Source organism: Capra hircus, chromosome 18 (genome assembly GCF_001704415.2).
Source record: "Capra hircus breed San Clemente chromosome 18, ASM170441v1, whole genome shotgun sequence".
Classification (NCBI taxonomy): Eukaryota; Metazoa; Chordata; class Mammalia; order Artiodactyla; family Bovidae; genus Capra; species Capra hircus.
Genome location: NC_030825.1, coordinates 58024509 through 58052094, shown reverse-complemented (window position 1 = coordinate 58052094; position 27586 = coordinate 58024509). Strand labels below are relative to the sequence as shown.

The following is a 27586-nucleotide window of genomic DNA, read 5'->3' as shown; positions in this document are numbered from 1 at the left end:
GCTAGGAGAGGTAAGAAGAGAGATTTAGCATGTCAGTGGAAACACAGAAAATCGAGGGGGAAAGACAGCGATACAGAGAAAAAGATAAAGAGCAAAGGATGCTGAGACACAAGCAGACAGAGAAAAAGAGATGGAGGCACCGCCACCACCGCCAGGGAGAGAGATGCACAGACAGAGACATGGAAGAGGGGGACCAGGAGGGTCAAGAGCCCTGGTATCCGGCCAGAGGTGGACGGACAATCAAAGCACAGTTGGAGAGGGACAAAGGGAAGTTATTGATGAAGCCGTCTGTCCGCCTGCCCGGAAGAAAGCTTGAGAAATGGAGGTGCTAGGAGCATGGCACAGGGTGCTGGGGGCGGACAAAGCCCGATTGTTCGAAGGCCCTTTCCGCGCAGCGCCTGGCTCTGCACCCCAGCCTGGGGCCAGGGTGGGGACCGGCTTGGTGACACACGCTCTCTTGCTGGTCGGCTTGCTCTGTCTTGCGGGGACACGGAGGCTCTTGAACACCCACAGAGGCGACTTAAGGGCAGGTGCGTGAATCACCCCAACCCCACTGAACCCTCGCCGCCTGGTGGCCCAAGCCCCGGGGCACTGATGGCCCGCAAGCCCCAGAGCGCTCACAGGAGCGGTGGGAGTTCTGGAGGCAGGGGGTACTGCGTGCTTGCCGGGGATGCAGGCCTTCTGGGGTCCTCCTACCCTGTCGTGCTAGAGGACCTAGAAGTCTAGGAACTGAGGACAAGCTCCTGCCCTTCCTGCCTTTAGATCCAGGTGTGCAGACTTCCAGCCCCTTTCTCCTTGGAGGTCCAGAATTCTCAGCCCCCAGCCCCTCCTTCCTCCACCCGGGAGTCGGGGAGTCGCCCCCCTGGTGCACTCAGGCCCCTGCACCCCCCTCCCTTGAACCCGGGATCAAGGGTTAGCAGGAGCAGCTCTGTGGGGGTGGGAGGAATGTGTGTGGGAGGCCCGGGGAAGGAGGAAAGGGCGGGGCGGTCTCCTGCTCCAGGGGCCCGGGGCGGCAGGGGTTAAAAGGAAGCATGAGAGCATCTGAGGACAGGACGGGCCTCTTCCAGGCAGGCCAGGGTGCTGGGGTGTCTGTCCGCCAGGCCCTGGGTGCCCTCATTTTCTGCTTTCAGCCCTCTATCTCTGCCTGCCTCTGCTTTCAGCGTGCCTTCTTTCTGCCCAGCTCCCTGCACTTCTGACTCTTTCTGTCTCCCTGTCCATCCATCCATTCGGGACACCTCCTGTCCCTGACCCCAACCCAAGAACCGGCCCATCCCACCCCTGGCCCCCCCGCAGCCGGCCCCAGCAGAAGCCCCAGGTGTGGAGGCGAGTGACAGGTAAGCTCAGAGCCAAGGGGAGAGGGAGAAACCCCAGGGCAAGGGAAGAGCGTCAGGGGCCCTCCGTCCTGTTTACTGAACTGGCGAACTAGAGCCAAGAGGAGAAACAGAATGAGTGTAGAAACATAAGGAGAAGGGCAGAGTGAAGGGCAGGTCCTGGGGCCTGCTGGCACCCGCCTTCGTGGGACCCTCAGATGGAAGGCGAGGGTTGGGAAGATAAGAAACAGGGAGGCTAAATGGGAAGGACGGAAGCCAAGGGTCAGAAGAGCATGGCCAGCTGGGAGGATGGGGAGGATGGGGAGGGAGGAGCCTGGGCGAACTCTGAGGCTGGGACTAATGCAGCATTTGGCTTCCCTTCTCAGGAGTGGCCGTGAAGATGCTGGTCATAGCACTGGTTCTGTTTGCTGCAGGTGGGCAAAAGGGCGGGGGGGTGAGGGAGTCAGTTTGGGCGGGGCCTGGGGGGTGGTTGATGGGGGAAGAGATGCCGGGGAGGGGGCTTAGAATGAGGAAGACATTGGGGAGTTTAAGTTAGGGATGAGGGATGCAGGTGGGGAAGGGGTAGGAAGTGGGCTTCAAGATGGGGAAGAGGTTGAGGTTGGTTTGGGACATGGGGAAATTGGTCGAAGGTGGGTTTAAAGATGGGCTTCCCAGGTGGCCGCTAGTGGTAGAGAACTTGCCTGCCAATGCAGGAGACATAAGAGACACAGCTTTGGTCCCTGGGTCAGGAAGACCCCCTGGAAGAGGGTGGGGCCATCCACTGCAGTATTCTTGCCTGGAGAATCCCAAGGACAGAGGAGCCTGGTGCGCTATAGTCCATGGGGTTGCAAAGAGTCAGACACAACTGAAGCGACTTAGCAGGCACGCACAGGTTTAAAGACAGGAAAGTTTAGGGATGGGTTTGGCTCTGGCGGTGGGGATGGAGATGAAGTTGATGATCAAGGCAGCAATGGGGTTCAGCTTGGGGGGCTGTTGCCGACACCTCCAGACTTCCCCTCTCACTCAGACCCTCCCTCAGCCCAAGCAGAGGAGCAGAACAAGGTGCTCCACGGTGGACCCTGTGAGCAGACGTCTCACCCCTACCAAGCTGCCCTCTACACGTCGGGCCACTTGCTCTGCGGAGGCGTCCTCATTCACCCGCTGTGGGTCCTCACCGCTGCCCACTGCAAAAAACCGTGAGTGTCCTCGCTGCCGCTAGGCCCTGCGGGGTTCTTGCAGAATTGCGTGACTCCCATGTCATGACGCTGTCTGATAACCAGGCTCAACTACTGCTGCTGCTGCTGCTAAGTTGCTTCAGTTGTGTCCGACCCTGTGCGACCCCATAGACGGCAGCTCAACTGGCCAGTATTTAATTGTACAGTATCCGTGCCAGGCAGTGTCTGGGGCCCTGGGGGTGGGGGGGGGGACAGAGCGGTGAGGAAAACAAGCAAAACTCCTGCTTTAATAAACCGACCTTCTAAATGGGGAAGGAGGACCTTACCGGGCCCTGTAGGGAGGGGTGGATTTAACTCCAAGTGCAGGGGGAAGCCGCCTAGGGTTTTCATCAGGGAAGCAGCAAGTTCTGGTTTACAGTTTTAGGAGCACCCTGGAAAGGGCTGCCCAGGTGGCACTAGTGGTAAAGAACCCGCCTGCCAGTGCAAGAGACGCAAGAGACACGGGTTCAATCCCTGGCTCAGAAACATGCCCTGGAGAAGGAAATGTAACCCGTTCGAGCATGCATTCCTGGAGAATCCCGTTGACGGAGGAGCCTGGTGGGCTACACAGTCCGTGGAGTCGTAAGAGTCAGACACGACTTGGCAACTAAACAACCACAGGCCCAGGACCAATCCTCAGGGCGCTAATAATCAGTAGTTAGAGGAACAACAGCCTCCATTTTTTTTCAGTGCTAACTATGGACCATGTGTCCAGTTAGGCACATGGAATCCCGCACAGTGAAAGAAAGAAATTGAAGTCGCTCAGTCGTGTCCGACTCTTTGCGACCCAGTGGACTGTAGCCTACCAGGCTTTTCCGTCCACGGAATTTTCCAGGCAAGAATACTGAAGTGGGTTGCCATTTCCTTCTCCAGGGGATCTTCCCGACCCAGGGATCAAACCCGGGTCTCCCGCATTGCAGGCAGACACTTTACCATCTAGGCCATCAAGGAAGCCCAGTAACAGACTTTTCAGACCCATTTTGCAGATGTAGAAGCTGAAGCTCAGAGAAGTAACAAGTGATAAACCAAGAGGTGTCGTGCCCCAGTGGCGTCACGGGGAGACCTGTCTCCCCCCTTGCAGGGTCGAGGACTCAAGGACCTCCAGGGTGGTCTCCCCCAAACACAGGGAAACCTGGCTTCACTCTCACCATCCTCATTCATTTATTCAGTGCACATTGACCAAGGGCAGCCACAAATGCGAGATTTGAGCTGGGCCATGGGGACCCAGCAAAGATGGAGCAAGCTACCCAGAGTCTCTGCCCTTCGGAACGCTGGAGCAGAAAGGCACCAGAAGACAGCTGTCGAATCCTTGGGGGAAGACAAAAAAGAAATATATAATCACAAATTACTCTAAGCCCAATGAAAGGGAAAAACAGGGGTGGCTCCATGAGAGAAAAGAACAGAAGTACCTGCTTTAGACTGAAGAGGGTATCAGGAAGGACTTTCTGATGAGATAAAATTTAAGCTGAGGCACAGAAAATGAACGAGAAAGGGGAACCAAATGAAGAAGCAGGCTGAGCATCCCGGGCGGAAGAAATGAAGGCCCAAAGACCCGAGGTGGCAACAGTCTGAAGAGAGTTCTAAGGAAAATGACCGGTTCACTGAGGGTCAGAGAATAGTGGGATTAGGCACGTGAGCTTTATTCCGAGGGTAATAGGGAACTATAGAAAGTTTCTGAGCAAGGGAGCAACGCTTTGATCCATTTCACAAATATTTTTTTCAATGTCTGTCATAGGCCAGACACTGGTCTAGGTGCTAAGGAGGATATATCTGACTAAAACAAAAATCTCATCTTTTAAAAAAATAATATATATGTTTTTTATTTTTGGCCGTACTGAGTCCTCATTGCTGCACAAGTGAGAGCTACTTTCTAGCTGCGGTGGGAAGGCTTCTCACTGCTATCGTTTCTCTTGTTGCAGAGCACAGGCTGTAGCGCGTGAGGGCTTCAGACGTTAGTTGTGGCTGTGGGCTCAGTAATTGTGGTGCATGGGCTTGGTCGCTCCGCAGTATGTAGGATCTTCCCAGACCAGGGATCGAACCTGTGTCCCACTGGCAGATGAATTCTTAACCACCGGACCACCAGGGAAGTCTGAATATTTGCCCTGTGATTGAGTCTCCAGGGAAGGCTGCACTGAGAAGGTGACATTTGAAGGAGGTGAGGGAGTGAGGCATGCAGGTATCTGGGAGAAAGAGTTGCTGGCAGGTGGAACAACCAGTGCAAAGGTCCTGGGGTGAGAGGATGACTATTGTGTCCAGGGAAAGGCCGGGAAGCCTGTGTGGGGCTGGAGCAGAAAGAGAAGGAGAGTGGGACACAGCTGACGGATAATGGGGACAGATTGTGCAGAACTTTATGGGCCACAGTGGGCATTTTGGCCTTTATTCTGAGCAAGACGGAAGTCATGGGAGGGTGCTGAGCGCAGGAAGTACACGGCTGGCTTGTATTGTTAAAATAGCCCTGGCTGCTTTGTGGAAGCCAGACTAGAGAGGACCAAAGGTAGAAACCAGGAGTCCAGTGAGGCTGCTGTCCAGGTAAGAGATTATGGTGGCTCAGACCAAGATGGTAGCAGTGGGGGAGGAGAGAAGTGGTCAGATTCTGGATATGCTTTGGTGAGGCAAAAAGATTTCTGGACAGCTTGGATATGAAGCAACACATAAAGGGTCGCAAATAGCCTCCAGGGTTATTCTGAAAGGATGGATTTGTCATTTGCTGAGCTGGAAAGACTGTGAGGCAAGCAGCAGGCCAGATGGTTCGTGGTGCACCAGGCTACCCCATCTCCCACCGTAGCCCCCTCTGGAGTCTCAGCTGCAGTCCAAAGGGCTCCAGGTGAGACCCCAGCCTTTCCTTTCCCAGGAATCTTCAGGTCTACCTGGGAAAGCACAACCTTCAGCAAAGGGAGCTTTTCCAGGAGGAGAGCCCTGTCATCCGGACTATGGTCCACCCGGGCTACAACGCCGCCACCCACGACCAGGACATCATGCTGCTGCGTCTGTCACGGCCGGCCAGGTTCTCTGAACACATCCAGCCTCTGGCCCTGGAAAGAGACTGCTCAGCCAACCACACCAGCTGCCACATCCTAGGCTGGGGCAAGATGGCAGACGGTCAGTAGGGGGAGAATGATGCAGTGAGCTGTCATCACTGGGTGATGGGTCGTGATGGGTCGTGATGGGAGAGGGGGGTGGTTGTTCATGGTGAGAGTCAGTGGGAGAGTGAGTCAGTGGGTGAAAGTTCAATGGGGAGGGAGGGCAAATATGAGAGCTGGGCTAACAAGTGAACAGTCAGCGAAGAGAGCAGACCAACAGCTGGTTGAAATGGAGTTGTGGGACATGCCATGAAGGGTCAGTGAGGAGGGAAGGTCGGTGCGGAGATATCAATCAGGAAGTGGGCCAAGTGTCAAAAAGGACTGATCAGGATGATCAAGAAAGGATAAACAGAGGAGGGACTAATGGAAGAAGAGAGATCAATAAAGCAGGGAAGCCAGCTGAAGGATGTTGATCAAGAAAGCGAACAGTGTAGAGAAAACTGATGGTGGAGGAGAGAAGAGAAGAGTCAAAGGTCAAGAGGGGTCAGTAGATAAAGGACTAGAGGCAGAAATAAACCCAATAGATCAGCAGGAACCATAGAGGGTGGGCCTGTGAATGAAGAGCCAAAATAGAAGGGGGAATCAACAGGGGAACACGAGGCCATTTAGGAAACGACCAATGAGGGAGCACAGCTTTGGATGAAGGGCCAATAGGAAGGGAGAACTAACGAGGAAAGAAGGGACCAGTTAGGAAAGGCACACAGTCAAGTGGTGACCAATCAGGATGAGCCAATGGGAGAACAGGTCCAGTGACGGAGGAAGGGATATAACAGAGGAGCGACTAATAGAGGAAGAGAATACTGAAGAAGGCGGGGCCAGTGGAAAAGTGACAAGTGGAGGCGGGACCTAAGAGAAAGGGAAAACCAGTAGGAAATGAAGACTGAACTGTGGTGCTGGAAAAGACTCTGAAGAATGCCTTGGGCTTCAAGTAGATCAAACCAGTCAATTCTAAAGGCAATCAATCCTGAATATTCACTGGAAGGACTGATGCTGAAGCTGAAGCCCCAATGCTTTCACCATCTGATGTGCAGAACTGACTCACTGAAAAAGACCCTGATGCTGGGAAAGACTGAAGGCAGGAGAAGAAGGGGATAACAGAGAATGAGATGGTTGGATGGCATTACTGGCTCAATGCACATGAGTTTGAGCATGCTCCGGGAGTTGGTGATGGACAGGGAAGCCTGGCATGCTGCAGTCCCTGGGGTTGCAAATAGTCAGACATGACCGAGCGACTAACCTGACTGAGAGAAGGGGTAATTAGTGAGGAAGACAGGCCAATGGGAGGGAAGAGTGATGGAAAGAAGGACCAATCAGGAGTCAGGCAGTGGAAGTGGGTGTTGAGCATGAGTGACAAACAGAAATAATGGAACCAGTGGGAAATAGGAACCATTAGGGGAGGGAGGATTTATAGATGCTGGAGGATCAATGAGAAGGGTGGACTGTGAAGTAATCATGGCCCATCTTTCTTTGCAGGTGAATACCCCAACACCATCCAGTGTGCGTACATCCACCTAGTGTCCCGTGAGGAGTGTGAACATGCCTACCCTGGCCAGATCACCCAAAACATGGTGTGTGCTGGGGATGAGAAGCATGGGAAGGACTCCTGCCAGGTGAGGACGCCGGGACCCGTTGGCTACAAGGCCAAGGACGTAGACAGGCAGGAAGAGACAGACACATAGACCAAATGGAAGGGACAGACACACATAGAGCCAGGTTGGGTGAGAATCAGAGGCATGAAAAGAGAGAGAGAGATTCAGTTCCATACACAGAAACACAGACAGGGACAGGCAGAGACAAAAAGCCAATTAACAGAGACAGGAAGTGCAGAGACAAGGATGGAGATGAAGAGATCAAGAACCAGACAGACACAGTCAGGAGGCAGATGGTGCCAGGAGACTGTCCCTCCTGCAACAGAGCCCACACCGTCCTGCTTGGAAACAGCCAAGCTGTGCAGAAGGGAGACCCTAGCCAGGGAGCAAAGGGGCCCCATCCTCTCTCCCAAATACCTTTAACTTGGGTTCCTGCCACATTGTCCATTGGATCTCTCCTTCCAATGCCCAAACTGACCCCTCTGCATCGGAGGATCTGCAAAGACCACCCAAGAGGGAGAAGGAGACAAAGCTAGAGAAAGGTGACGCCCAGTGACTTGGATGCAAGGAAAGGGCAGGAAGAGAAGTCGCATTTCTGGGACTGTCCATCCTCCCTTTAGAGATGTCTGTGTTTCTGAGTCTCCCTCAGTCTCTATTCCCCTGACTGTCACTTTGTGTCTGTCTGTCTGTCTCTCTTTCTTTGTATATGAGTCATTCTCTCCATCTCTGAGTATCTTCCCCCGCCACCAGCCCCCCGTATGTCTCTCTGTGTCTCCTTCTGTCTGTTTTTCTTTCTTTTTTTTTTTAGAGTAGATTTTTAAATTTATCTATTTGTTTATGGTTGCGCTGGGTCTTTGTTGGGGCTTTCTCTAGTTGCAGTGAGCGGGGGCTGCTCTCTCATTGTGGATGGGCTTTTTATTGCGGTGGCTTCTCTCGCTGTGGAGCACCGACTCTGGGCACACGGGCTTCAGGAGTGGCGGCACGCAGGCTCACTAGTTGCAGCAGAGCCTTAGCAGCTCCGTGGCACATGGACTCTTCCCAGAACAGGGATCGCACCCACATCCCCTGCACAGGAGGATACCTGGTCGACTGTACCCCCAGGGAAGTCGCCGTCTCTTTTTCTTTCTCCTGTGGGTCTGTGTCTGACTCTGTCCCCCTCTTCACCCACAGGGCGACTCCGGCGGTCCGTTGGTGTGTGGCGACCGCCTCCGAGGCCTTGTGTCTTGGGGTAATGTCCCCTGTGGCTCCAAGGAGAAGCCGGGCGTCTACACTGATGTCTGCAGATACGGTCACTGGATCCAAAGAGTCATTCAGGCCAACTGATCCTGACCTGTGACCTCCACCTCTTGACCTCTTCCCCCTCTCCTCCCCACACCCGATCCTAATGCTTAATAAAAAGTCGTGACACCACAGTGCAAACCCTTCCTGATGCTACCCCAGCCCCACCCTCTCATCACTAGGTGGGATGGTGGACACGGGCTAAGGTCTTACCCCCGCCGCTAACAGAATACAAACAATTCCCTTCCAGTGATCTCTCCCTCCCTTGATGACCCCATGGGCTCAATTTCTTCCTACAGAGAAGTGGTCTCTTGTCTGGCCAAAGTCGAGTTGGGGGGTCCCAGCTCCCCCACTTGCTAGCCATGTACCCACAGGAACTGCCTTCCTTCACTGTGTAGGTTTTCTCCCCTGTAAAAATAAGGACAAGAATCATACATGCCTCATAGGGCAGTGGCTGTGGTGGGGGAGATTGAAGGTTGTGAAAGTGTGAAACACACACAACAGTGCCTGGCACACCCACGTGAACAATAAAAGAGTGAAGTTTATTATTTGCGGTGCTTTTTTGCTTTTATGCCTCATCTGCCCCTCTGAAGCTCGGATATCCTTAGTTCTCTTTCACAACCCAACTTGATCTTCCTCCCCCTCAGGGGAGATGTCCTTGATTCCTCCACCTTGTGCCAGCCCTGCCCGAAGGTGGCTTTCTCCACGAAACTCCCCTTGTAGCAGCATAAGCAGGGAGATGAGAGGGCTGGGAGGCCACTGTGAGTGGATGAGAGTGATGGGAGATGAGAGGAGAGCGCAGGGACCAGATCCCAAAGGACCTCAGACCCCAAGTTGGGAGTCTGGGGCTTCTCCTGAGGGTAGTGGGGAGCCATGGAAAGAGTGTGAGTACGAGCAGCTCTGGGACCACATACAGGATGGACCAGAAGGGAGAGATGACGCGTGGGGTGAGCAGGGGCTGGGGCTGGGAGGGCTGGAGAAGGGAGGCTGAATTTGAGTATGCAGTATGGAGGTGTTTGTGTCGGGAGCATTCTCAGGATGCTAACGACCTGTAGAAAAATCTGGGCGGGGCAGGGAGGCGGCGGTGAGAACTTCCGATGTGTCCTTGACATGGTAAATTATCCAGGATGGTGGGGGCTGGGGTTTGAGGCTGGAGAAGTGGGTGATGGGGCTGGGAATGTAGGTCAGTGGAAGATGGCGCTGGGTCCTGAGTGCCAGGTGGAAGAACTTGACCTTGATCCTGAGGGCCTTGAGAAAAGTACAGACAGGATCGGGAGGCAGATACGTGAAAGATCACGCTGCAGTCCAGCTGAGGGGAGAGGAGGGGGATGGGCAGGGAAGTGGAGAGACCAGAGACGCTCCCCCCAAATGAGGGGAGCAGACAGGCAGAACTGGGTGAGGACCCAGGCTTGCATGTGCCTGCTGGGCTTCTTCCACCCGCAGGCACTGCGCACGACCCCACACTGACGTTCACGCCCTGTCCTCAGAAAGACCCTCCTCACTTAGTCCCGCTGCATGAGCTCTGAGAAAGACAAAAGGCCATCTAAGCCAGCAATCCTCCCGGGAAGCTGAACGGAACAGTAAGTGGGTCCCCAGAGAAAGGGAAACGAGGGTCCAATATGGGAGCTGAAGTTTGGAGCAGAAGTTAGGATCAGAGAGAGGGTCAGAAGCCGTGGTCCATCTGCTTCGCCAACATGAATGGCAACCTTAGTTTTGCCCTGCAGAGTAGAATGATGTCAGAAATCATCAGAGTGGCCATTCCAGACAGTCTCTAGATCCTAAAGATCTTTAGAGCTGAGAAAAAGCACACTCAGATGTCTCAAGAACCAAAGGAAGGTGAAATTTTATCAAGGCAAAATTTGAAATTAGCACAACATGGTAAATCAACTCTACTTCAATAATAAATTAAAATGCAAAAAAAGAACTCCCCCCAAACCAGAGCAAACAAACAAAAAACCTTTCTGGAATTTGGAATTAAAAAGGTGAGTGAGCTAAGCTTAAGAGACTAAGAAAGAAGTAGGATGCAGGATTTGTCATGTTAATGCGTGAAATATTCATTGCAATAGGCAAAATAAGCCTCAGACTCTTATGTTTTGACTTTTTTTTTTTCCCCTACACACTGAAACCAGCCTCGGGCTCTAAATCCTCCCCGTCAACGGTTCTGGATTACAGAGGTGGACAAAGGAACATGAGCTCTGCAAAAGCAGCATCTCCAGACACCCTTGTCTGGTTTTGTTCACAGAGAGACCTGAGTTGGCACACAGTAGATGCTCAGGAAGCAGGTGTTGGATGAGTCCTTGGCAGAGACAGAGACTCGGAGACACAGTTAAAGACAGATGCAGAGAGCTGGGGGGCAGACCGAAAGAAGAGCCTGGATGGTAAGAGGCCAGGAGAGGCAGCCCCGGATGGCCTGGAACCAGAGAGGGAGTAGGCTCCCTTCGGGTTCCCACCCAGCGCCCCATTTCCTGAGGGGCCAGGAGCCACCCACCCCTTCTCCCAGCCTCTTGGCTTCCTTCCCCATCGGCAGGTGGCCCTGCCCAACTCTCACCCACACCTGGCTGTAGGCAGCAGTCTGTGGAAGGCATCTGCGGGGGCCCCTAGACCAGATCCCTGCCCCTTTCTGCCCCCAAGGCACCAGGTCCTGGATGTGGGTCAGGAGGAGGCATTGAGGGGGTCCCTCGGTAACGTGGCTAGAGTCTTCCTGGCCCCAGATGGACAGCGAGGGAGACAGGGGGACAGAGAGATGCGGAGATATACGCACTCAGTGACAGAGAGAGAGAGGGAAGGAGGGAAAGAAGAAGATGAAGGGGAAGAAGAAGATGCAGAGACAGAAATAGAGATAGGAGACAGGGAAGGGTAGAGTCAGAAAAGAGAGAGGTAACAGAAAAGATACAGAAAGAGACCCAGGATGTGGAGAAAGAGAGGTTAATTGAGAAGCACAGAAACACATAAAAGGGCATGAACAAATTTTGGAGATGATGGATACATTTGTTATCCTGGTTGGGGTGATGGTTGGATGAATGTGGGTCAGAACGCATCACGTTGTACATGAGCATTTTATTGTAGCTCAGTCATACCTCAATAAAGCCAGGGACACTGGTTGGGCGCCTTAATACTGAAAGGGACTCAGAAAGATTCCAAGGCAAGCGGAACACAGAGAGAAGCCTAGAGCAGAGGGAGGAGGGCAGGGGAAGCCGAACGAGAGAAGGCGCAGGGAAGACGGAAAACCGAGCCCAGCGCGCCTCCGAGAGGGCGAGGCGCTGGGTTTGAGGCTCGGGGAGGCCCCGGGGCCAAAACTCTGGAGACCCCTCCCCATCCCGGGGCCAGGGAGGTAGGGAGTGGCTTTCGGGACTGGGTGGGGGGGATGCTCTGGGGGCGGAGGTGGGGGGAAGGCCGGAGGAGTGGTTGCTAAAGCCCGGTAGGGCGCCTCACTACCCGGGAATGCGCCCCGGGGATCAGTGGGTGGTTATAACCCAGGCTGGTGCCAGGAGCCGAGGAGGAGGAGGAGGTGGCGGCTGCAGGACCGCGGCGGCGGCGGCGGAGGCCTGAGAGTCTGCGGCTGAGCCGGGAGCCGGGTCCCCACCCCCCACCCCCCACCTGGGGGACGCGGCAGGTGAGCCCTGGGGAGGGGCGAAGGGACGCAGAGACGGCTTCGCGTGGGCTCTGGTCTGGGAAGGATGAGTCCGGGTCCTCTCTCCATCCCATGTCCATCCTCGCTTGGAGACGGGAGGATGCTCCGAAGTCTAGAATTTCCCCCTAGCCTCAACTCAGCACTCTGGGTGGACCACGTGCTCATGGCCCCTCTCTGCTCTGAGCAACAGGGTGTAGAAGGAGATGGGGTTGGGATAAGTGGTCCCAGAATCACCTGCCCACCCTCTTCTCCCCCACCCACCTCCATCAGGTGCAAAGACCATGGCCGCAGCAGGAGCCCCCTGGTCCTGGATGGTCCCTGCACTAATCGCAGCCCTGATTCTGGGGGCGACAGGTAACCAGGACCCCAGTGTGTGCACACAGGCCAACCGTGCTGGGGCGGGGTGGGGAGCTGTCAGGGACTCTGTGATCTAGGGGGACTCCATGTGACTAGTTATGGCCCCAGGGTCGGGTGACTGCGAATCTGCATTTGTGATTGTGTGTGGCGGTGGGACTGCTACGTACGTGCGTGTGTGTGTGTGTGTGAGTGTAAGTGTGTGTGTGTGTTGCCTTTTCCCATATCAAGTGACTCTCTGTGACAGGTGGGACTACCCTTTGAGACTGTACATGTGATCGTGTGACTGAGTGTGTGTGCATCTAAGGCGATGTGTGTGTCTCAGTGATTGTGTGCGTGGCTGTGTGTGCGCTGTGAGAGCTACTGCGTGCGTGGCTGTGTGTGGCTGTTCGGCTGTATGGATGCCAGCTGGTTTCTGTCCCTGCATCACAGGATTGTGTCTGACAAAAGTGCTTGGCGCTGTGAAACTGTGTGGCTAGGTGCCTTCAGGTAGCCATCTGTGATTGTGTGATTGTGGCTGGGTGCAAGGTTATGGGTGGTTATGGGTGGCTCTCTTTGTGATGGCTACAGGTATTGCTCACTGGTTTGACAGCAAGGAGATCAAACCAGTCGATCTTAAGGGAAATCAACCCTGAAACACTCATTGGAAGGACTGATGCTGAAGCTGAAGCTCCAGTATTTTGGTCACCTGATGCGAAGAGCCAACTCATTGGAAAAGACGCTGATGCTGGGAAAGATTCAGGGCAAGAGGAGAAGGGGATGACAGAGGATGAGATGGCTGGATGGCATCATTGATGCAATGGACATGAACTTGGGCTAACTTCAGGAGAGGGTGAGAGACAGGAAGGCCTGGCATGCTGCAGCCCATAGGGTCGCAAAGAGTCAGACCCGACTGAGTGACTGAACAACAACAACTTTGTGTGGCTGATTAAGGCTCCATGTATGGATGACTGTATGTGGCCGTGTGTTTGTAGGATCTAGCTCCCTGACCATGGATCGAACCTGGGCCCCCTGCATCGGGAGCTCGGAGTCTTAGCCACTGGACCACCAGGGAAGTCCCCATGACTGCGTGTTTATAGGGGTTGTATGTGTGACCACACAGTGGTGTGTGTGGAGTTCCCATCCCTCCTGTGACAGACCGAGTGTGCAGAAGAGGCTGTCACCGTGAGAGAGTGGCTGTGTGACAGTGAATGAGGCTAAGTGACTTGCCCTGTGTCATGCTTGGTCCACAGAGCCCGTCTAACCTTGTCACTATACTAATGTGCTGTGTGCAGAAGTAAGGGGCAGTCTCTACATGTCTGTGCACAGGGTAAATATATATATATATATATATATATATATACAGGTCACTAAGGTACTGTGTGTGGGTAAGTGAGATGGTGTGAGTTCATTTCAGTCACTCAGTCGTGTCCAACTCTTTGCAATCCCATGGACTGCAGCACACCTGGCTTCCCTGTCTATCACCAATTCCCGGAGCTTACGCAAACTCATGTCCATCAAGTCGGTGATACCATCCAACCATTTCATCCTCTGTCATCCCCTTCTCCCACCTTCAATCTTTCCCAGCATCAGGGTCTATTCCAATAAGTCAGTTCTTCGAAACAGGTGGCCAACGTATTGAAGCTTCAGCTTCAGCATGAATATTCAGCTCCAGTGAATATTCAGGACTGATCTCCTTTAGGATGGACTGGATGGATCTCCTTGCAGTCCGAGGGCCTCTCAAGAATCTTCTCCAACACCACAGTTCAAAAGCATCGATTCTTCGGCGCTCAGCTTTCTTTATAGGCCAACTCTCGCATCCATACATGACCACTGGGAAAGTGTCAGCCTCCCCGGAATGAGTGTACTTGGGGAGCGTGTGCACCACGAGGCAGAGCTGCGTGTGGGGATGATTCATGTCGCTGTGTGTGCATGTCTGTGACAGCCGTCACAGACAGGCGATGAATAGGCAATGGATGACCGATGATGGAGGAAGGTATCTGGGTCCCTTCGTGCAGGTTTGTGTGAGGAAGAAGGGTGCACATTTGTGTTTTTGAATTCACAAAACAACCCTGCTCTCCACCGCCCCACTCCGATGAACCCTTTCCCCTTGCCCCAGTCTGAGCACTTTTCCTAGCTCTGCCCCGTTTCCTCAACCATACTCCTGGTCCAGACTTTATCCACACTCCGGCAGTGCCCCTTCACCAAGAAAGCCCCAGCTTCTTTGGGTTTACCTCCTTGGGCCAGGTTCCACCTCCAGTCCTGGCCACAGTTCCTAGAACCCAGCCGTGGCCTCTTCCTCCAACGTCAGGACTCTTTATAGAATCACTCCTTCACGTGACCCTGGCCTTGGCTTCGCCCAAATCGATTCCAAGCCCCATCCACATTTCAGGCCCTGCCCACACAAGCCCAGACCTGGCTCTCTCGAAGGCTTGACTTCCTCACTTTTGGAAACTAGGCCCCACCCCTTAGGGCCCTAGCCACGCCCCTCATCAGTCGACTGGCCCCGCCCCCCGAGCTCCATCACGCCCACTTTCTGCCCCCAGACCCGGTTCTTGCAAACGATGTGGCTTCTTGCGACAACCCGTCTGCCATCGGGCCCTCTGGGAGCACCCAGGACCTCAGGCCCGGGGCGAGAGAGGACACCCGGGCGGATGAGAGCAGCAGCCGCATTGTGAATGGGACCGACTGCGAGAGGAACAGCCAGCCGTGGCAGGGTGCGCTGTTGGTGAGATTCAACCAGCTCTACTGTGGGGCCGTGCTGGTGGACCCGCAGTGGCTGCTCACGGCTGCCCACTGCCGCAAGCAGTGAGTGGGGGCTCCAAGAGGAGGGCTGGGGGAGGGGCATGGGGGGTCTGGTGAGGATGGGATGGGGTCGAGGGAGCAGGAGGTGGCAGAGTTGGGGATGGGATTTAGAATGGAGCTGGGGAGGAGAGTGGGGCGGAGATGATGTTAGACTGGGAGGGGGTTGTGGTAGGGGATGGGAGTTAGGAATGAGCTGGATTTAAGGCTAGAAATGCAAGCACTGGATGGTTATGAATGCAAAGCAGGAGACACAGGAGACGCGGGTTCAATCCCAGGGTAGGGAAAATCCCCTGGAGGAGGAAATGGCAACCCACTGCCAGTATTCTTGCCTGGAGAATCCCATGGACAGAAGAGCCTGGTGGGCTACAGTCCATGGGGCTGCAAATCGTTGGACATGACTGAGCAACTTAGCATGAATGGTTAGATGTGAGATTGAGGATGGCTGTATTAGGGGTTGAGAATGCGTTTGTTCATGGTTTTTGTGGGGGGCTTCCATTGTGGCTCAACTGGTAAAGAATCCTCCTGCAATGCGGGAGACTTGGGTTTGATCCCTGGGTTGGGAAGACCCCCTGGAGAAGAGAAAGGCCACCCACTCCAGTATTCTGGCCTGGAGAATCCCATGGACAGGGGAGCCTGGTGGGCTACAGTCCATGGGTTGCAAAGAGTCGGACACAACTGAGCGACTTTCATTTCACTTTCTGTGGGGAAAGGATTAGAGTTGGTGCTGGGGACAGGATGGAGATGCGTTGGCCATTGTGACTGGGGCGGGGTTAGGCAAAGGGTCGGAGGCAAAGATGGTGTTGGGGATGGATTGAGGATGGCTGTGAAGTTGGGGTTGGGGGTAGGTTTGGCATGGGATTTGGCATTGCATATGGGGGTCGGGATCAGAGTTGGTGGGGTGATCAGCACCCACCTTCCTCAGATTTTTCCGAGTCCGTCTTGGCCACCACTCGCTGTCACCCATGTATGAGTCCGGGCAGCAGCTGTTCCAGGGCATCAAATCCATCCCCCACCCTGGCTACTCCCACCCCGGCCATTCCAACGACCTCATGCTCATCAAACTGAACAAGAGGATCCACGAGACTCCGTATGTCAGGCCCATCAACATCGCCTCCCGTTGTCCCTCTGCCGGGACCAGCTGCCTGGTGTCTGGCTGGGGAACAACCAGCAGTCCCCAGGGTGAGTGTTCGGGTCTCTCTCTCAATGCCCACCTATGTCTGCCTTCTCCCCTTCTCCATCTCTGAGCACTCTGCCCCTCCTCCGTCTTCCTCACCACCTGCCTCCACTCTGCGGTCTCTCTTTTCCACAGTTACCTTCCCCAAAGCCCTCCAGTGCCTGAACATCACGGTGCTGAGTGACGAGCAGTGCAAGAAGGCCTATCCAAATCAAGTAGATAACACCATGTTCTGCGCTGGGGACCAGGCGGGCAGAGACTCTTGCCAGGTAAGGCTGGAGACTTCTCCATTCATTCAGCTGATACACACCGAAACCACCTATGTACCTGGAACCTTGCTGTGTCCTGGGGACCCCGTGATGATCAAATCAGTGAGACCCTCTGTTCCCACAGAGCTCATATTCTGGAGCAACGCTTTCAAGTAAAACATCATGCGAGCCTTACGGGTAATTTTAAACATTCCGGCAATTACATGTAACTTCCTGGGCTTCCCTGGTGGCTCAGACAGTAAAGAATCTGCGTCCAGTGCAGGAGACCCAGGTTTAATCCCTGGGTCAGGAAGATTCCCTGGAGGAAGGCATGGCAATCCACTGCAGTATTCTTGCCTGGAGACTCCCATGGACAGAGGAGCCTGATGGGATACAGTCCATGGGGTCACACAGACAGTCAGACCCAACTGAATGAGTAACGCTTTCACCCATAGTTACATGTAAAAAAAAAAAAAGTAAAAACAAACAGGTGAAATTAACTATTTTAATAATATAGTTTGTGATTTCCCTGGTGGCCCAGTAGTTGAGAATCTACCTTGCATCGCAGGGGACATGGGTTTGATCCCTGGTTCGGGAAATAAACTCCCACATGCTGAGGGACAACTAAGCCCACGTGCTGCAATGAAGACCCAGCAAATAATAATAATGATAATGACGATAATAATAATAATAGTGGCTCAGTGGTAAAGATGCGCCTGTCAGTGAGGAGACAAAAGTTTGATCCCTGGGTGGGGAAGATCCCTTGGAGAAGGAAATGGCAACCCACTCCAGTATTCCTGCCTGGAGAATCCCATGGACGGAGGAGCCTGGTGGGCCACATGCAATAATAATGTACCCTATTTCATCCCATGTACCCTGGCTGCTGCTGCTGCTGCTGCTAAGTCACTTCAGTTGTGCCTGACTCTGTGCGACCCAGTAGACGGCAGCCCACCAGGCTCCACCGTTCCTGGGATTCTCCAGGCAAGAACACTGGAGTGGGTTGCTATTTCCTTCTCCAATGCTTGAAAGTGGAAAGTGAAAAGTGAAAGTGAAATTGCTTAGACTCTTTGCGACCCCATGGACTGCAGCCTACCATCCTCTGTCCATGGGATTTTCCAGGCAAAAGTACTGGAGTGGGGTGCCATTGCCTTCTCCTATGTATCCTAAGTACCACCATTTCAAAATGTAATTAATATGTAAGAATTAGGAATAAGGTGTTTTACATCCTTTGAGTCTCATAGTAAGTCTTTGAAAGCTAGTGTGGATGTTTTTCAATGGTTTTTCTTTTTCCTGTTTTTTTTTTTTTTCTTGTTTGCTTTTTGTTTGCACCAGTGTTTCCTTTTCCACTGACAGCATATCTCAGTCGGGGCTAGCCATGTCTCAAGTGCTCAAGAACACCATGTAGCTAGCTAGTGGCCACTGCGTCAGACAGCACTCGTCTCAAGGGAGAGATCAAGCTTGTGTTGTATGGACAGGCAGGGTGTGCCCAGAAAAACAATCCCACATCCCATTCGTACCACATATATCACGTGTGTTCAGTTGCTCAGTCGTGTCTGTCTCTTTGCGACCCCATGGGCTGTATGTAGCCCGCCAGGCTCCTCTGTCTATGGGATTTCCCAGACAAGAATCCTAGAGTGGGCTGCCACACCCTCCTCCAGGGGATCTTCCCCACCCAGGAATTGAACCCGGGTCACCTGCACGGCAGACAGATTCTTTACCATCTGAGCCACCAGGGAAGCCCTGATAAACACCACAGGTTTGCCTTATTTATGTTGGCACTTTTCAGGCAAGTGCAGTCTTAAGAGTCTTATCCCCACAAAATCTGTAGTAGGAATGTTTTCTGACAGATGCTCGAAAAACATCTCAAAAACGGAAAACAGGAACTAGGGGTATTTTTTTTTAAGGCAGTATGTAATAGACAAGATTGATCACAAAGTTATTGGCGTAGTAAATAAATTTTTAAAAACAGTTCTATGGTCGAGAAACTGCATAAACAGCGTAATTTCAGAAAGTGGTAAGGACCATGAAGAAAATAAAATGTAGTTTTATGACAGCAAGTGATGGAGGAGCGACATACGGAAGGGTTTTTGGAAGGACCTTGAAGAGGTGACATCTGAGCAGAGACTGCATGACACACAGGAGCCAGCCTTCCACAAGTTAATGGCAAGAAAAGCATGTGCAAAGGCCCTGAGGCAGGCGGGAGTTCTACTGATTCAAAGAATAAAAAAAAGAGCCAGCATGTTTAGGGGATAGAGGTTGAGAGTGGAAGGATGAGTAGAACCCAGTGTTCAGCAAATACTCCTTGATTCCCAGGACACAGCTTCTTTATGTTCTCATGGTCACTCTATTTGTTGAGGATGACAGAAATTAATGTTACAGCTCAGGACCCTTCCCTGTAGTCAGGTCCCCAAAGGGTCTGGATGCGTGCTAAGTTGCTTCAGTGTAGTCTGACTCTGTGTGATCCCATGGACTGTAGCCCGCCAGGCTTCTCTGTCCATGGGATTCTCCAGGCCAAGAATAATGGAGTAGCTTGCCATTTCCTTCTCCAAGGTATCTTCCCAACCCAGGGATCAAACCTGGATCTGTTTTGTCTCCTGAACTTGGCAGGTGGGTTCTTTACCACTAGTGCCACCTGGGAAACCTCCCCCCCTCCAAAGGAGCCCTCCTCCCTCTAGAGGAATATAAATTAACAAGCTCTCTGCTGGCAGGATGTATGTTCAGTAATACTGGTGTTTAGTAAGCTGTGGGCTCAGACAGCACTCCAGACCCATTCTGATGTCTGGGGAAATCTCCCCTACCCCAAAAATCTTACAAATGTAACAACTGCAAAAACTGCCCAGGTCCAGCAGCTTAATCTCTGTTCCCAGTTAACCCTAGAAGCACACACATCTGGATGGAGGGGTTTTTATGAGAAGAAAGCACATCTGATTCAGATACCAAAATCTTAAAAAAAAAAAAAAAAAGCTTTAAATTTTGTATTGGGGTGGAGCCAATCAACAACGTTGTGACAGTTTCTGGTGAACAGCAAAGGGACCCAGTCACACACATACATGTATCCATTCTCCCCCCAAACTCCCCTCCCATCCAGGCTACCACATGACATTGGGTTCCGCATTTTCTCCCGTAGGTCCTTATTGGTTACCCATTTGAAACAGAGCAGCATGTACATGTCCATCCCAAACTCCCTAACTATCCGTTCCCCTTGGCATGCAAAAATTGTTCTCTAAGCCTGTGACTCTCTTTCTGTTTTGTAAATAAGATCCTGTGTATCATTTCTTTTTAGATTCCACATAAAAGAGATGTTACTCCTTCTCTGTCTGTCTTACTTCACTCAGTATCCAGATGTCAACATCGTAAAATATGTAGCCTTTTTGTAGCCAAGGGTAGTACCTTGGTTTTTTTTTTTTTTCCTAAACCTCAAGTGGCTTTTTCATACCCGAATGCGGTCTGGGCGTGGCCGCTAAAAGCAAGAAGTAATAACAATCATACTAATACTATAATAATAGGAGCTAATTAATTGCCAGACACTCTTTTTAAGTGGTTCAGAAGCATCAGCTCAATTAACCCATTTAACCACTATTATTAACTCTGTTTTATAGACAAGGAGCCAAGGCTCAGAGCAGTTAACTCACTGCAGAGCGAAAGGAACTCTACAGGGATATTAAGAAAGAGCGAACAAAAAAAAAGAGAAATTAAACCACAAAAGAGTGGAAATTTAGCAATTGGGGCAGCAGAGCTTTTTTTGCCTAGAAAACAGCATCTGCATTATAATACGAGAAGAAGTCAGGTCGGAGGGATTTTGCATAAACATAAACAAGAAGTGACAGGAAAAATGCCGAGTATTATTATAGGAAGGGTAATTACAGGGAGCTAAGGGAATTAAGCACAGGCAACCCAAATTAGTCCGCGAGAGCGATCCTCAATTCTGAACCCCCGGGGAACGAGTGACAATGCCTGGAGATGTTTTTGGTCGTCTCAATGTGTCTGGGGAGGGAGGGAGCTCCCGGTGTGTAGTGGCTGGAGGGCTGCTGCTAAAGGTCTTACAATGCACAGGACAGCCGCCCACAGTGAAGAACTGTCTGGTCCCAGTGGGTTTCCCACGTGGCTCAGTGGTAAAGAATGCAGCTGCAGGTGCAAAAGCCACCGGGGACACAGGTTCCATCCCTGAGTCAGGAAGGCCCCTTGGAGGAGGAAATAACAACCCACTCCAGTATTCTTGCCAGGAGAATGTCATGGACAGAAGAGCCTGGAGGGCCACAGGCCATGGGATCGCAAAGAGTCAGACACGACTACATGACTGAGCAAGCCTGCAGAATGTTAGCAATGCCAGGCTGAAAAAGCGTCACCCAGGGGTTAACGACTGCTCCTCTGCAAAAGTGGGGTATGGGTACAAGGCGGATTGGTGTCGAGGATGGGTGAAGAGTGAGGAAGGGAAAGGAAGGCATGTCCAGGAGGAGAAACTCAGTATTCCAAGGTTGGAGGGAAGAGGGAGAAAGAAATAGAAGGAAACACAGAGACAGGCCGTGAGGGAGACAGACAGAAAAGAGGTTGGGCTTTCGGTAGAGCGGGACAAAGGGTCAGTGCGTATTAGTCACTCAGTCGTGTCCGACTCTCTGCGACCCCGTGGACTATAGCCCGCCAGGCTCCTCTGTCCATGGGATTCTCCAGGCAAGTATACTGGAGTGGGTAGCCATTCCCTTCTCCAGGGGGTCTTCCTGATCCAGGCAATCAAACCCAGGTCTCCTGCATTGCACGCAGATTCTATACCATCTGAGCCACCTGGGAAGCCCAGAGAGGGACAAAGGGGGTTTCTGAAGGGTGGGCTTGGGGTGAAAGAGTAATATGCTCTCTGTGTGTCTCTTTACCTGTGTCTCACCCTCTGGTGCCTTCCTCATCTGTGTGACCCCCTCCCTCCACCTCCCCGCATCGCTGCCTCTCTGCCTCCCTCTCTCCTCCACAGGGTGATTCCGGGGGCCCCGTGGTCTGCAACGGGTCCCTGCAGGGCCTTGTGTCCTGGGGAGACTTCCCCTGCGCCCAGCCCAACAGACCCGGCGTCTACACCAACCTCTGTCGCTTCACCAAGTGGATCCAGGACACTATCAAGTGCAATTCGTGATTCATTCCTGGACCGGGCATTCTGGACTCCCCTCGTCCCCCCCCATCCCCCCACAAGTCCCCTTCCATACCCCAGTTCCTTCCCTAAAATGTTGAGGTTGCTCATCCCTCCAGCGCCGCCCTCCACCTGGAGTCAAGATCCCCCTTCCCGGGCAGTGGAGAGACCAGTCCTTCTGGGCAGATCCTGAATTCAGTCCCCATAACACCCAGGGTGAAGGCTGCACCTCAGTCTCCCCAGCGCTTCCTTCCTCAAGTCCAGAGTCCACCTTCTCTGCGGCTGTGACCCAGATTTGATCCCAGAAATAAAGCATCTGAGAAGCGGGCTCCGTGTGTAGTCTCTTCCTTGAATGGACGGGCAGCCAGGAACAAGTCACTGGCCCCTCTGCACTGCCGTTTGCTCTGTTGGGTCATCTTCGTGACTGCAGGAAACAGATTCTTTCGATCAGCTTTTCAGTTTATTCACAAATGCTGATCAACTGACAATTTCCTGCCAGGAATGGGTCCACATGCTGCGGATATTACAGCGGGCAGAACAGAAAAGATAGACAAACACATTTTGTACTCTAATAAGTGTGTAAGTGATATGAGTACAAGGAGAACAGGCCTGGGGGAAGAAAAGGAATGTTGGGGGAGGGGCGTATTTATACCGGAAGGGTGTCGGGGAGCAGTAGCCACCCCCACCCTCGTCCCAAGGTGTCCACATCCTAATCCTTGGAATCTGTGAATATGTGACTTCATGTGTGTGTTAATTTGCTCAGTCGTGTCCGACTCTTTGCGACCCATGGACTGCATGAAGCACACCAGGCTCCTCTGTCCATGAGATTCTCCAGGCAAGGATACTGGAGTGTGTTGCCATTTCCTTCTTCAGGGGTTCTTCACGACCCAGGAATCGAACCCAGGTCTCCAGCATTGTGGGCAGGTTCTTTACTGTCTGAGCCACCAGGGGAGCTTCATGACTTTACATGGCAAAGGATGTTGCTGCTGTTGCTGCTAAGTCACTTCAGTCGTGTCCAACTCTGTGCGACCCCATAGACAGCAGCCCATCAGGCTCTCCCATCCCTGGGATTCTCCAGGCAAGAACACTGGAGTGGGTTGCCATTTCCTTCTCCAGTGCACGAAAGTGAAAAGTGAAAGTGAAGTCGCTCAGTCGTGTCCAACTCTTAGCGACCCCATGGACTGCAGCCTACCAGGCTCCTCTATCCATAGGATTTTCCAGGCAAGAGTACTGGAGTGGGGTGCCATTGCCTTCTCCAAGGATTTTGAGAGGGCGAGGCCAATACAATCCAAAGGGCCCTTATAAGAAGGAAGCAGGGTAGGGAGTCAAAATGAGAGAGAGACTGGACAATGCTATGCTGATGGTTTTGAAGATGAAGGAAGGAGCCGTGAGCCTAGGAATCAGTTCAGTTCAGTCACTCAGTCGTGTCCGACTCTTTGTGACCCCACGAACCTCAGCACACAAGGCTTCCCTGTCCATCACCAACTCCCGGAGTTCACCCACACCCATGTTCATCGAGTCGGTGATGCCATCCAACTATCTCCTCCTCTGTCGTCCCCTTCTCTTCCTGCCCTCAATCTTTCCCAGCATCAGGGTCTTTTCAAATGAGTCAGCTCTTCACATCAGGTGGCCAAAGTATTGGAGCTTCAGCTTCAACATCAGTCCTTCCAATGAACACCCAAGACTGATTTCTTTTAGGATGGACTGGTTGGATCTCCTTGCAGTCCAAGAGACTCTCAAGAGTCTTCTCCAACACCACAATTCAAAAGCATCAATTCTTCGGCACTCAGCTTTCTCTATAGTCCAACTCTCACATCCATACATGACTACTGGAAAAACCATAGCCTTGACTAGACAGACTTTTGTTGGCAAAGTAATGTCTCTGCTTTTTAATATGATGTCTAGGTTGGTCATAACCTTCCTTCCAAGAAGTAAGCGTTTTTTAATTTCATGGTTGCTGATGGCTTTGAAGATGAAGGAAGGGGCCATGAGCCTAGGAATGCTGATAATGAAAAAGGCTCAGAAACGGATTCTCCCTGAGAGCTCCCAAAAGGAATTCAGTCCTGTCTGCCAGTGCCTTGATTTTAGCCCAGGGAGACAACACTGTGAACATCTGACCTCCAGAACCGTAAGCCAGTAATTTCTGTTGTATGCTACTAAGTTTGTGATCATTTGTTACATCAGCAACAAGAAACTAATGTAAAGGGCCTCTCAGAGGAGGAGGCATTTGAGCTGAGACCTGCAAGATGAAGTGTTTTTCTGGTGGCTCAATGGTAAAGAACCCGTCTGCTAACACAGGAGAAGCAGGTTCTATCCCTGTGTTGGGAAGATCCCCTGGAGAAGGAAATGGCAGCCCACTCTAGTATTCTTATCTGGAAAATCCCATGGACCAAAGAGGCTGGTGGGCTACAGTCCATGGGGTCCCAAAGAGTCAGACACGACTTGGCGACTTAACAACAGCATGCGAGATGAAAAGTGACCAGCCCCGTGAATGTCTGGGACCTGGAATTCCAGATAAAAGGATAAGTGCACGGGCTGCAAGATGGTGATAGGATGGGTATTTCTGAGAACGCAAAGAAGACCAATATACCTGGAAGCTGGTTTGTTTGTTTCCCTAAAAGGTCGGGAAGCCACCAGAGGTTTTAAAGCCGGCTGGTGACAATGCTAAGCAAATCATTCCAGATATTGGTGGAAAACAAAACTTACTGGCCAAAGTTAAAAAGGGAGGTGCGTTATCAACAGACTGTCCATGACTTGCAGTTGGAAAACGATGGAACGGATAGTGAGCTCTAGGACGGCTCACTCTTTCCCCATGCAATCTTACTTTCACGGTCTCTTCTCATTTTCTGCAAGGGGCCGCCTCTGTTTTCTCATCACCTCTGGGACAACTGGCTCCAGTGATTGGGTGTCTTAGTTCACAGTCAACAGAGAGGAAAAAATCTGATTGGCTGCTCGTGGGTCAGGTGCTGACTCTGGATCCAATCAGCTATGGTTAAGGAGGTGGGGCCAACTATTACGAGCCAAGCAGTCCATCACCCAACCTTCCGCAGCGACCCACGGGGTAGTGCCCCTGAGAAGGCTTCAGGGTGTGGCGGTCGAGGAAACAGACACAGCTGGGGGCAGGAGTTTTGGTCTTCAGAATCCAGACTTTAATATTGTATTTGCTCTGAGTTCACCCAGATTTTTGTCTGTAGATGTGAACGTTTCCTTCTCACCGTTCCCTGTATGTTATTGTGTAAACGTGCTTCAACTTACATACTCGTTTTTACTTTGGACAAGTATTGGAGTAGTTTCTAGGTTCTTCAACAGTTTTAAACAGCTTACCTTTTTCCTGATGTAACATCTGTTGGACTTGCCTGTTGGTCCAATGGCTAAGACTCGGCCCTCCCCACATTCCTGGTCAGGGAAATAAATCCACATGCCGCAACTAAGACCCGGTGCAGCCAAATAAATAAATATTACGCCCCCAAAATTGAAAAAAAAAAAAAAAACGATGGTGAAAAGACTTTAGGAGAAGCTGTGTGCTTTGATTCTCCACCCACCCCATCCGCATTCTTCTTTCTGCTGATGGTAGAACCCGGAGACGTCCTGGATGGATTTAGACTCCAGAGTCAGCAGGAGATCAGAGGGGAAGTGTGTGGGCCAGAAGACAGAAGGCGAAGAGGTGGGCGTCATTCTCTGTACCGCATCACCACCTGAGACCCTGTGTTGCCATGGCATGGCACGTGACCCAAGTAAGGACGTTCATCTTACCTCTGGGTGGCCGCGTGACCCAATTTTAAGCAGTAAGACAGAAGCTGAAAACTAGCAACTGGATTTTCCTGGGAAGTTTTTGTTTTGCTGATAAAAGAGAGAGCATCATGTTTGAACTTTCCCCCTCTTCCCACCTGGCATGTAGGTGCCCGGAGGCAGACCCGCCCCTCTGAGGATAAAAATCACAGGATAAAGATTGGGTCGCAAGAAGCAAGAGGAATCCTGCATTCTTGGTGACCCGCTTAAGTATCTGCTTCAGGCATGGACTTCCGACATCTGGGCTTGAAACAAAATAAAACCTGAAGTGTCGGGGCTTCCCTGAGGGTCCAGTGGTTAACAATCCGCCTTGGAATGCAAGGGACCCCGGTTTGATCGCTGGTCTGGGAAGATCCCACGTGCCGCGGGGCAACTGAGCCGGAGCACCGCAACTACTGAGCCTGCCTGCCTAGAGCCCCGTGCTCCGCAAGGAGAAGGCACCACCGTGAGAAGCCTGTGCGCCACAGCTACACAGTAACCACCGCTTGGCGCACCTAGAGAAACCCCACGAGCAGCAACAAAGACCCAGTGCAGCCAAAAATGAGACAAATAAAAATATATTAAAAAAAAAAAAAACCCTCAAGTGTTTGAGCTACTGGAGTTGGTTTTTAGTATGCTGATAGGGAGGAGATGGTGTGGGAAAAAGTTTCCAGGAACTGAAAGCTGAGCAAAGACATTGCGCAGATTTTCCTTGGCAGGTTCGACTTTCTCTTCCTGAGTGAGGATGTGTCTTTTCCCACAGGGAGGCCAGGATGGGGTAAGTGTCAGTAAATAGTTCCCATGAAGGGTGGAGAGGATCAATGTGTTTCCCGCACGGTGATGTAAGCGGTGAGGATAGGGTTATGGTGGTGCAAGAAATAAGCTTCTTGCCCTACTAGACATAGTGCAAAACAAAAAGAATGTATTTTTTGAAGTGAGGCAGTAGTGAAAGAACAGATAAATGGGTCAGTGACACAGAGAAGGAGCTTAGAAAGAACTCGTGGGAACTCGATGCAATATTATGTACTATATATAAAATACGGTAAAGTAGCAACTCAAATTAATAGGGGAAATTTTAGTAGGGAATCTAATAGTTTTATTTAACCCTGTTTATTAATAGGGGAAATACGGTACACTTAATTAATGGTATTAAGAAAACTGGCTCACTATGAGGAGGAAAATAAACCCAGATTTCTATCTGACACCACACAAGAAAGTGAAGTCTAAAAGTATTAGAGACCAATATGGAAGAGATATCATTATAAAGTCAGTAGAAAAAAATCAAGGAGAATATCTTTGAATCTCTGGGACAAGGAATGACTTCTTGAGACTTTAAAAGCAAAGATATTAGAACAAAACATCGGTTAGGCTGATTATGATAAAATTTAAAATTTGGGTTTAAAGGAGGGTAAAACAGACCTTTGATGGGCATTTGTCAGAATGGGAGAAATTATGTGTAAAATCAAACATGAACCAGGGGAAAAGATGGACAAGAGACCAATGCCTATAATAGGCTGAGCACTGAAGAAAGGATGCTTTCAAATTGTGGTGCTGGGGAAGACTCTTGAGCATCCCTTGGATTGCCAGGAGATCCAACCAGTCCATCCTAAAGGAAATCAGTCCTGAATATTCATTGGAAGGACTGACGCTGAAGCTGAAGCTCCAACACTCTGGCCACATGATGTGAAGAGCCGACTCATTGGAAAAGACCCTGATGCTGGGAAAGACTGAAGACGGGAGGAGAAGGGGGTGACAGAGGATGAGATGGTTGGATGGCGTCATTGAATCAATGGACGTGAGTCTGAGGAAAGTTGGGAAGACAGTGAGGGACAGAGAAGCCTGGCGTGGTGCAGTCCATGAGGTTGCAAAGAGCTGGACACAACTTGACTTGTCGACTGAACAACAACCAGAACAACCTGTGAATTGATAAGCAATAAGATGGACACCCTTAGGGGAAAATAGGTAAAGGATTCGAATAGGCAATCTGCAAAAAAGCTATGCAAATGAGGGGATGTTCAAACTCTTTAGGTATCATAGAAATGTAAA

General features: G+C 51.6%; 2 protein-coding genes across 9 annotated transcripts; both read left to right on the top strand.

Moving 5' to 3' along the window:
• Window positions 426–9016, top strand: KLK6 (kallikrein related peptidase 6). 7 transcript variants are annotated; one of them, XM_018062892.1, is made up of 7 exons: window positions 426–530; window positions 1181–1334; window positions 1697–1744; window positions 2350–2506; window positions 5376–5623; window positions 7078–7214; window positions 8364–9016. In XM_018062892.1, the coding sequence occupies exons 3-7, from the start codon at window positions 1711–1713 to the stop codon at window positions 8514–8516; spliced, it is 729 nt and encodes a 242-aa protein (XP_017918381.1). In that variant the 5' UTR covers window positions 426–530; window positions 1181–1334; window positions 1697–1710; the 3' UTR covers window positions 8517–9016. The 7 variants fall into 7 exon arrangements, with proteins under 7 accessions (XP_017918381.1, XP_017918378.1, XP_017918380.1 ...); XM_018062889.1 differs by having other exon boundaries at window positions 2338–2506; XM_018062891.1 differs by having other exon boundaries at window positions 1161–1334.
• KLK5 (kallikrein related peptidase 5) lies at window positions 11594–22100 on the top strand. Of its 2 annotated transcripts, XM_005692748.3 has the most exons (7): window positions 11594–11802; window positions 11960–12084; window positions 12373–12456; window positions 14982–15243; window positions 16163–16419; window positions 16550–16683; window positions 21623–22100. In XM_005692748.3, the coding sequence occupies exons 3-7, from the start codon at window positions 12384–12386 to the stop codon at window positions 21776–21778; spliced, it is 882 nt and encodes a 293-aa protein (XP_005692805.2). In that variant the 5' UTR covers window positions 11594–11802; window positions 11960–12084; window positions 12373–12383; the 3' UTR covers window positions 21779–22100. The 2 variants fall into 2 exon arrangements, with proteins under 2 accessions (XP_005692805.2, XP_017918358.1); XM_018062869.1 differs by lacking the exon at window positions 11594–11802 and having other exon boundaries at window positions 11949–12084.

Excerpts from the sequence above, each read along its gene's own strand:
- KLK6 (XM_013971540.2), top strand. The coding sequence starts at position 1,711 with ATGCTGGTCATAGCACTGGTTCTGTTTGCTGCAG. Across the intron at positions 2,507-5,375 it reads GCTGCCCACTGCAAAAAACC|GAATCTTCAGGTCTACCTGG; the intron begins GTGAGTGTCCTC and ends TTCCTTTCCCAG. Across the intron at positions 7,215-8,363 it reads ATGGGAAGGACTCCTGCCAG|GGCGACTCCGGCGGTCCGTT; the intron begins GTGAGGACGCCG and ends CTTCACCCACAG.
- KLK5 (XM_005692748.3), top strand. The coding sequence starts at position 12,384 with ATGGCCGCAGCAGGAGCCCCCTGGTCCTGGATGGTCCCTGCACTAATC. Across the intron at positions 12,457-14,981 it reads CCTGATTCTGGGGGCGACAG|ACCCGGTTCTTGCAAACGAT; the intron begins GTAACCAGGACC and ends TTCTGCCCCCAG. Across the intron at positions 15,244-16,162 it reads GCTGCCCACTGCCGCAAGCA|ATTTTTCCGAGTCCGTCTTG; the intron begins GTGAGTGGGGGC and ends CACCTTCCTCAG.